This window comes from Alosa pseudoharengus, unplaced genomic scaffold, assembly GCF_046254945.1.
Source record: "Alosa pseudoharengus isolate Yale_2024_CS ecotype anadromous, Long Island Sound unplaced genomic scaffold, YU_APseudo_1.1 YU_APseudo_1.1_scf_3, whole genome shotgun sequence".
NCBI lineage: Eukaryota > Metazoa > Chordata > Actinopteri > Clupeiformes > Clupeidae > Alosa > Alosa pseudoharengus.
The window spans coordinates 30,280,778-30,290,824 of record NW_027468718.1 but is presented as its reverse complement, the minus strand read 5'-3'; the positions used below and the strand labels follow the sequence as shown (position 1 = coordinate 30,290,824).

Below are 10,047 nucleotides of genomic sequence, written 5' to 3'. Positions count from 1 at the left end.
TCCCCGTATGATGTCATCTGAACCGATGGAAGGCTCACTCTCAGGTGTCCGCTGCTGCTCAAACCGGGGCATCCTCCCCCTCTTTACCCATGTGCTTGCCTAGAGCCCCGGGTGACGTTAGCTGCAAGCTACTGCAGTGATAACTACAGCTTAAAGGTGGCTTCGAGACTGCCCACCTCATAAGGAACCACCACCTCCTACCCCGCCCGCCAGGCAGAAGTCCAGGTCAAAACGGAGGCGACAACAGCGCTCCAGATCTGAGTCGAAGGGCTCTGCACAGCAACATTCCTGACCTGAGTCAGCCAGAAAAAAAATCACCTACTCCAGCTCCGGTGTAAAAGAATCTCCCAGGTCTGTGCATGGAACTCCTTTCCCCTCGTGCCCCACACAGTGGTAGCCAGTGCTCTCCCTTGCCCATCTCCACTTGTAGTTTGGTGTCACATGAAGCAGCCTCACACAAAAAAACACTTCCCCTTCCCCTGTGGGTCACTAGGTCCCACTCTGCCTCAGTTGGGTGCTTGGGATGCGCCAACATGCAAGCAACTCGCTGCTCACCTGTGCCCTCAATCACAATTCACAGCGGTGTGCCCAATGCCAGTTCCACCCCACTATGTAGCCGCTCTGAGGAAGGAGATCAGCGAGCTGGCGACAAAGCAAACTAACTAGCTAGTACCAGCGGAGGACATACATAGGGGTTTTTTACAGCAGATACTTCATTGTTCAAAAGAATTATGCCATCCTTGACCTGAGACCTTTAAATGCCTAATTGAAACAAGTGCTATTCTGAAAGATTACTCGGCACCAAATCCTCGCCAGTGTCTGCTAAGAAGAATGGCTAGTCTACATGGACCTGAAGGAAGCGTTTTTCCACTTTGAAATAATGCCCAGACGCAGAAAGCATCTGCGTTTTGCTTTCAAAGGAGAGGTGTGGGAGTTCGACGTCCTCCTGTTCGGGCTATCGGTTCCTGCTCCTCTGAGACAGGACAGAATCTGCATACTAAAATTTTTGGACGACTGGATTCTGGAGGCTAACAGGTGAACTGCTCCCTCACTGCATTCGTTGGACTCGAGCTTGACCCCAAACGCCTGATTGCCAAAAGGCAAGCGGACATTCACACTTTTCCGCAGAGGGCACAAGGTCAGTGTAAGCCACTGCCTGAGGCTACTATGTCTACTTGCAGTGCTGGACCAGTGCTACTAGCTTTCTGGCACTCCCCAGACTCCGCTCTGACATCTAGCAGAATGAGTTGTGATAACACAAATTATGAATGGTCAGAGCGCTCCGCACCTATACCAACCGAACACGCCCCCTGCGCAAGACTAAACAGCTGTTCATCTGCTATGGGGCTTAGGCGTGCGTTATCAAAACAAAAGCTCTCCTACTGGCTGACTTAACACAATAGGGGGCACTTTTTCTTTGAGGTTTGTCAGGTATAAAAGTAAGGGGTTAACACAGCCAGGACATTAGTGCTAACTGTTCTCGGCAGAACTACAACCGCAATCATGACCATGGGCAAGGTAAGTTTAGAGGCAGCTACCATTATGTATGAATCATATCTAACAAACTAGTGGTACTGATTATTAATCTCACTTACTCTTTGAACAGATTATCTTCTACGAGGACAGGAACTTCCAGGGTCGTTCCTATGAGTGCATGAGTGACTGCCCTGACATGCACTCCTACCTCAGCCGCTGCCACTCCTGCAGGGTGGAGAGCGGTTGCTTCATGGTCTACGACCGTCCCAACTTCATGGGTAACCAGTACTTCATGAAGAGGGGCGAGTACTCTGACTACATGCGCATGATGGGCATGAGCGACTGCATCAGATCTTGCCGCATGATCCCCATGGTAAATAAGTTTCATGTCAGATGCTACTGATAATTAATGATAATTATTGGAGTAAAACGCTTATTGAACTTTTGTCTGTACAGCACAGAGGACAGTTCAGAATGAGGATCTACGAGAGGGAGAACTTCGGTGGACAGATGATGGAGCTGATGGACGACTGTGACTCCATCATGGACCGTTACCGTATGTCTGACTGCCAGTCCTGCAATGTTATGGATGGCCACTGGCTCATGTATGAGCAGCCCCACTTCAGAGGCAGAATGATGTACATGAGGCCTGGCGAGTACAGAAGCTTCAGGGAGATGGGAATGAGCAACATGAGGTTCATGAGCATGAGGCGCATCATGGATTCCTGCATGTAAACTTATTCCGCTTGATTTAAACGATTCCTTTTCTACATATATTTATGAAGTAATACAGTAATAATTAATGTTCATCTGGAATTTCAAATAAAAAAGTGGAAGAGTATTTTCCTGACTGGTTATTCAAACATGTTGCACAGGGGCCATATTGCCTATTTCATTGTTTCACATGAGACACGAATGAAAGTAGCAAATCAACACTAAATATAGCACAAAAAGTTGTGATTTTTCAGACCTGCCAACTTCAAAGAAATTGTATGAGTACAACAACCCCTTTCTTCTTATAGGCTTTCGCCATAGACATCATATAGCTGTTTTCTGTACCACTCTGGATTTAGCCATAGGTTGTCTTCTTTTTTTATTGGCGGATTACAACATTCTGTGTGTATACCGCCACCTACTGTACAGGAGTGTGTAAAGGGACTCGCCATAGGGCTTCAGCAGCTTTAGTATTCTTCTACTGTCTATGGTCTTTTCTCATCTCCCATCCAAACTGACACTGCGGCCACCTAGCAGGTCAGTTCGCTAGTACATTCTCTGTTTACAAGCCTGATTTTTAGTGACAAGCTCTGCCAGATTGTTCCCCAGCCCGCCCCGTTGAAAAACGTAATTGACATCTATAGAGGTCAATGGCAGTCAACGGTCGTATTTAAATTGACGTCTATAGACGTCATTAGCAGCCAATGAGTTAATGAACTTTTAACATCAACAAAAAAATTATTACACATTCACAATAAACCCTTTTCCCACTGTAATGGGCAATAGAGTCTCTGAAAAAAAAGAGATGAATTTCCATGAACATTCGGGAAATTAAAATAATGGGCATTGAAAAAAACTAGTGCTGTCAGTTAAATGCGTTATTAACGGCGTTAACGTAAACCTATTTTATCGCGAGATTAACATTCTTTTTGGTGTAACAAACTTTGTAGTTTTTTCACAAGCTGTTGCAACAACTAGTAACGTTAGAACAACTACAACACCACACTGGATCTAGCTAGACCGTGCTGCATGTACACGCCCCCTTTTAGGGGAAAGGGAGCTGTTTGGATAATGGAAACCTATGCTGCATAGAAGTGGGGAGCGAAAAGGGGTTATACTTACTAAATCTTGAAACAAACGTGAATAAAAGGCACAAAATAAGGTTGGTGTATCTGGAGTTAACTGTGTGTTTATGGGATTAATGCATGGATTAATGTGACCATTACGTTCCTATTTTTTGCTCTTTCCAGTTTAGCCTACTAACAGGAGTGTCACGAATGTAGGCACAGTCAAACTGCCCATGGCTGACTATAACTAAGTTCGGCAAGCTTAACTTTACATGTCATAACATCAACTAAACATAAGTCACACATTCATTCTATCACTTGTAATATGAACGTAGCCTTTTTCCTACAACTAGGTGAGATAATTGGCTATGCCTGTTATACTGAAGTTATACAGTTAGCTAGCTAGCAAGCTAACCGTTTTACATGGGATATGGTAAGTGTAGCTAGTACGTGCTGAATGGGTTATAATGTTGCCTACATCGTTTCGACATGAGTAAGTTACATACACATAATTCTTTATAACTGCCGTGTTAGTAAAATTATTGAATGGCCTGTAAATTAATAACTAGATGTAACGTCAAGGTGTAATTAGGCTATCTGTCTTTCCCATTAGAATCAATGATATATATGTAGGCCTATGTTAACTTGTTTTCCGCTAAAATGGGGCGTGAAGCAAATTAAATGTAGCCTATATGATATCATAATTTGCATAGGTCAGACAGGCCTTGATATGATTACACTAGTTAATTCAAGATAGTACCAACATGTGGCACATATTTTGATACACGGGATGATAACAAACTAGTTTGTCAAATTTGGGACATCTATTGACTTGTGTGTTGCCAGGAGGCGGAGCCAAATATAGGAAATATTGGATTTCTAGGGGATGCTATAGAGTCTGTGAATATGTGAGGGTTGAGTCCATTTCATTATATTTTGTCATCCAAGGATGTTACATGTCAAATTTAATCAGTGATATTCTACTTAGAAATGCGAAACCAATGTGTACATGTCCATGAATTGCAAAGGTCAAACAGGTCAGATAAGCTTACACCAGTAATTTTCAACTAATAACATGTGGCACAAATTGATATAAAGGGCATAGAAATTGGCAACTGGTTTGCCGTATTTGAGACCTGTAGCTGAGTTTGTATTGCTGTAGCTTCCTGGATGTGTGAGGTCATTTCACTTTGAGGTTTCTGAATGTGTGAGGTAATTTCACTCCGATCACATATTTACTAACCCTAGGTTAATAGGTCATAGGTCAGACAGACCTTTGTAGGGTCACACCAATTACTTCACAACATTAGCACATATAATGCATGGGATGAAAACAGACTTATCTGAGGTTAATTTAAGCCTTGACCTTGCTGATGAAAACCAGAGTGCAGTCAATCAGTGGTCCAAACATATAGAACCAGTACAAGTGAAAGACAATTCAAGTAATTATTTACATGGAGAGTCCTTTACTATCAAAGATGCTTTAATGTACATTGATACATGAAGGGGATATTGAAGTACTCAAGTCCCAAAGAAGGATGACAATACAATAGTATTATAGTCAATTAACATAACTCAATAAAGAATATGGTTACAATTTCAAGCATGATTTTAAAAAATTGACTTTCAAAAACTATTGTAATCAGTTAGCGTTTTTAAAGTGATTATGGATTTTTAGTCTAAGAGCAAAAATAGCAGTATTGCTTAAGCCTATATGATGCACCAAAGTAAGTAGGAATGTTGGACATGTCTTAATTCATATTAATTGACATCTACAGACTATAGGCTTTAAGAAAATATATGGTTTAGATGGTCAATTCAGCTGTCCCTTAAAAGGAACACGCCACCCAAAATCAGTAGTGATATATGTTCTTACCGTAACTTTCACGAGTTGAGTCGTACCTCTCCCGCGTCGGTAGGTGCACTCAAACGCTCTGTCACGCGGCGCGAATGTGTTAGCATGTTGCTATGCTAGCGGGCTCTGCCGTGGCCGTAGAGAGAGGCACATAGCAGTATTCAAACACCTCCATGTTTTACCTACTTAAATACAGTTGCAGGAATAGTTGATGAAAAATTTTAGGGCACACAACATGAAACGTGACGATTTTCCAAGCGAATAAACATGAGAACTACAATGTGTGGCGCAATAGCACTTGGGAGTACTTCGACCTAGCGTGGTAATATTATTAACACCTAATTGTAGATCGATCCTATCCACCACAGAGTTTAGAATCCATGCTGGATCGACCCTCAGCCTCTCCCTCCCCTCTGAGCGAGAGAGGCACACACACTAGAGGTGGTGGCTGGTTGTTTTAATGTAGGCTATATGGGTGATGCAGCGCTGCTGACGTGAGGCTAGAAAGCCCTTGCCTGTTCTAGAAAGACTGATCTAATGCAGCAAATATATTAAAAGGCAAAAGTCGTACATTGGCTAGGCCTATCCCCAGAATATCAGCAGCAAACTCAGTCTCTGTCGCGCAAAACAGTCTCCAAATAAAACGCACATCGGCCTGTTGCCTATTCTGCCAGCTTGTGACAATATATCGTCCAAAATGCTTGATTGCATTGCATTCTCCACATTTTTAGCTACATTTTCATGTACCACATCAGCATTTTTGTTCAGTGAATCTTTTGTAAATTGCTTTACAATTACCGTCGGGCCTATAGGCCTATTGCCTGGCTTGCCTCAGCTTCGGTCACGTCCTTTTACAATTTTATCATTGTAATAAAAAACGCAATTTGCCACATAATTTCAGCATGCTCCTGGCCAACTAATTAATGCCTATTGTACTTTATTTTTTGCAAAAAGAAAGAAATCCTTGATAAAATAACAAGTCATTCACATTATAGGCTACTTTACACACTGTTATGTCAGGTTGACTGACAAGCCTGTTCTGAAGACTCCCATTCATTTTGACTGCACGAGCGCGTCTTTTTCAGACAGACATCGCAATTAATTTTATAGCAGGCCATCGGACAAATATGACGCCTCGATATTAAAGAAACTCCGACTCCATTCATTCTGAAAGTCCACCGCACAACAATGCAACGTGCATGTTCACATTTTTAGTAACAACCGCCAAACTTGCTTGCTTGCCTTACACATCTAAGTTTTCCGAGTATTTTTCTTACCTTCTTTTTCCGCTGTGGATGTTAGTGAGTTTGTAGAAGTTTTAGCTACGTTCTGAACATCTCGCACTGCCATCGCCCGATGTCATTTCTTAGTCATATCACTCTCTGTCTCTCTTTTAAATGCCTATTCCCTGAATGGTAGGCTACAATTATGTGTTTTATATATAGGCTAATATCTAAACAAAATAACCCAGGCAGTCTCATCTAGGATATAACACAGGTTGAAGTTGGTTCTATTTAGGGAGGTGAACATCTGTAGATGACTCAGAAATGACATCGGAAGACAAGGAGTGAATATGGCAAGAGGCAAGCCGAAGTCTGCTGACAAGGGCCCGACGGTAATTGTAAAGCAATTTACAAAAGATTCACTGAACAAAAATGCTGATGTGGTATATGAAAATGTAGCTAGAAATGTGGAGAATGCAATGCAATCAAGCATTTTGGACGATATATTGTCACAAGCTGGCAGAATAGGCAACAGGCCGATGTGCGTTTTATTTGGAGACTGTTTTGCGCGACAGAGACTGAGTTTGCTGCTGATATTCTGGGGATAGGCCTAGCCAATGTACGACTTTTGCCTTTTAATATATTTGCTGCATTAGATCAGTCTTTCTAGAACAGGCAAGGGCTTTCTAGCCTCACGTCAGCAGCGCTGCATCACCCATATAGCCTACATTAAAACAACCAGCCACCACCTCTAGTGTGTGTGCCTCTCTCGCTCAGAGGGGAGGGAGAGGCTGAGGGTCGATCCAGCATGGATTCTAAACTCTGTGGTGGATAGGAACTACAATTAGGTGTTAATAATATTACCACGCTAGGTCGAAGTACTCCCAAGTGCTATTGCGCCACACATCGTAGTTCTCATGTTTATTCGCTTGGAAAATCGTCACGTTTCATGTTGTGTGCCCTAACATTTTTCATCAACTACTTGTGCAACTGTATTTAAGTAGGTAAAACGTGGAGGTGTTTGAATACTGCTATGTGCCTCTCTCTACGGCCACGGCAGAGCCCGCTAGCATAGCAACATGCTAACACATTCGCACCGCGCGACAGAGCGTTTGAGTGCACCTACCGACGCGGGAGAGGTACGACTCAACTCGTGAAAGTTACGGTAAGAACATATATCACTACTGATTTTGGGTGGCGTGTTCCTTTAATAGTGTAGGCCAAAATGTATTAGCTGAACAAAATTCTTCTAAGTTACCCTAGCAACAACCTAGCAACCAACATAAGAACCATAGCAACAACCTAGCAACCATATTAATTACCCTACCAACAACCTCACAACTACCACCAAAATGTCAACCGAGCAACCACCGTTGCAACCAACATGATTAACCTTGCAACCAGCATAGCAACCACTTTATTTGGAATAGCAACCACCATATCTACCCTAGCAACACCCTAGCAACCTTCTTGGTTACCCTATCAACAACCTAGCAACCACCTGTACAATACCAACCTAGCAACCACTTTGATAGTCAACCAACATGACTAGCCTCGCAACCATCTCAATTACCCTAGCAACCACTTAATTTAGTATAGCCACCACCATATTTACTCTAGCAACACCCTAGCAACCTTCTCAGTTACTCTATCACCAACCTAGCAACCAAAATGATTACCCTATAAACCTGCATAGCAACCACTATATATCCTGTAGCAACACCATAGCAACCTTCTCAGTTACCCTAGCAATAGCTTAGCAACCACTACCATAGCAACCCCTATGTTTCACAAAATACCTGTAGAAAGCCTCCAGGGTTTCCCGCAGAAAATTGGTTAGTCAAAGTGGTATGGTGGGGTGGGGTGTTCTTGTTTGTGCGATACAATAAAGACTCCACCATACAAACTATACCACACTATACAAATTTTTACAAATAAGAACAGTGAATTAATGTGTGCAACTTTAACAAACATTATACAAACTATACAACAATGAAGTGGAAAAGAATGCAAAAGAAAGAAAAACAACATTTTCAAAATGTGCAAACGTAATCACAGTCACTGCTTATGGCAGAGCTGACAGCATCGCTACAGCCATCCTCCTTGGTTTAAAAAAACACAATTCAAGGGCCCTTTGATAATTGCACTCTTTAACAAGTGCGGACCATTTATGCTTTCATGCAGGCTATCAGACTGTTGCCCTGCAGCCTGTTCTGCAAGTCTATCTTGATCTATACATGGAGAGTGAATGAAGTTTAGATTATTTTAGACTTTTGTGTAAGATGTGTAAGATTTACACAAACGATGATAAATAACGCGATGACACCACCCGCTGCAGACCATAGGATGTGAGAATGCGCTCCACACCACAGCTGTAAATGGAAGCAAGGACTGAGGTGTCAAGGCCAGCATGCTTCAGCCCCTTCAGGAAGTGGACAAACAAGGCCTTGTTTACATGCTCGCTGTCTTGTTGTTTGTAGAAGGACAATGCTTTAACAGCTCCTTTGTGTAGGTGTCCTGTTGGAGTCATATAATGAAATGGAATGCATACATCAGGATATCAGGAGCGAGGATCTGTGAAAACATAAGTAGAAGAGAGAAATTTAAGATATGTTTAGATCATTTTGAGCTCCAACACAAAGGCAAAGCAGTTTCAGCCATGCAAACCATATATTTTCTTAAAGCCTGTCACTTGTACATGTGAGTTAACATACACTAGCACATGGCCCACCTTCCTGCAAACTTTGGAGGACATAAATGTATACATGGCACTATTTTGTATATTGTTAAAGTCAGAAGGAAGGTGGTACATGTCTTAATGTATATTAATTGACATCTAGAGGCTATAGGCATTCAGAAAATATATGGTTTAGGTGGTCAATTCAGCTGTCCCTTAATAGTATAGCCCAAGATGTATCCGCTGTACAATGCGTTTCTCGATCTACAATATCGGCCTATGTACGCCTTATGATGCACCAAAGTCAGTAGGAAGGTGGTACATGTCTTAATGTATATTAATTGACATCTAGAGGCTATAGGCATTCAGAAAATATATGGTTTAGGTGGTCAATTCAGCTGTCCCTTAATAGTATAGCCCAAGATGTGTCAGCTGTACAATGCGTTTCTCGAATTACATTATGGGCCTATGTACGCCTTATGATATGTCAAAGTCAGTAGGAAGGTGGTACATGTCTTAATGTATATTAATTGACATCTAGAGGCTATAGGCATTCAGAAAATATATGGTTTAGGTGGTCAATTCAGCTGTCCCTTAATAGTATAGCCCAAGATGTGTCAGCTGTACAATGCGTTTCTCGAATTACATTATGGGCCTATGTACGCCTTATGATATGTCAAAGTCAGTAGGAAGGTGGGGCATGCCTTAATGTATATTAATTGACATCTAGAGGCTATAGGCATTCAGAAAATATATGGTTTAGGTGGTCAATTCAGCTGTCCCTTAATAGTATAGCCCAGGCATAAAAAAAAAAATTCTTGGGTTCCGGTTTCCGACCGTCCCTGTCAATTTATGTGCGACCCAAATTTATTTTATGAGCTTGGGGAAGAAATAACACTAAATATATTAAATAAATCCACAAATAAAAGGCGAACTATAATTACATTAATTACCCCTTGCGTTATGTATAGGGATGAGCATATTCTCTCTTTTACAAAGTAGCCTATGCACAGCTGTTCACGAAGACGATTGTTT

The 10,047-nt window shown here is 41.9% G+C and overlaps 1 protein-coding gene across 1 annotated transcript; it reads left to right on the top strand.

Annotated features, from left to right (window-relative positions):
* Window positions 1-1,503: 1,503 nt before the first annotated feature.
* LOC143099914 (gamma-crystallin M3-like) lies at window positions 1,504-2,211 on the top strand. Its single transcript, XM_076262826.1, has 3 exons — window positions 1,504-1,518; window positions 1,601-1,849; window positions 1,933-2,211. Exons 1-3 carry the CDS (start codon window positions 1,504-1,506, stop codon window positions 2,209-2,211), a joined length of 543 nt encoding a protein of 180 aa, XP_076118941.1.
* The last annotated feature ends 7,836 nt before the right edge of the window (window positions 2,212-10,047 follow it).

Excerpts from the sequence above, each read along its gene's own strand:
- LOC143099914 (XM_076262826.1), top strand. Across the intron at positions 1,850-1,932 it reads CTTGCCGCATGATCCCCATG|CACAGAGGACAGTTCAGAAT; the intron begins GTAAATAAGTTT and ends TTGTCTGTACAG.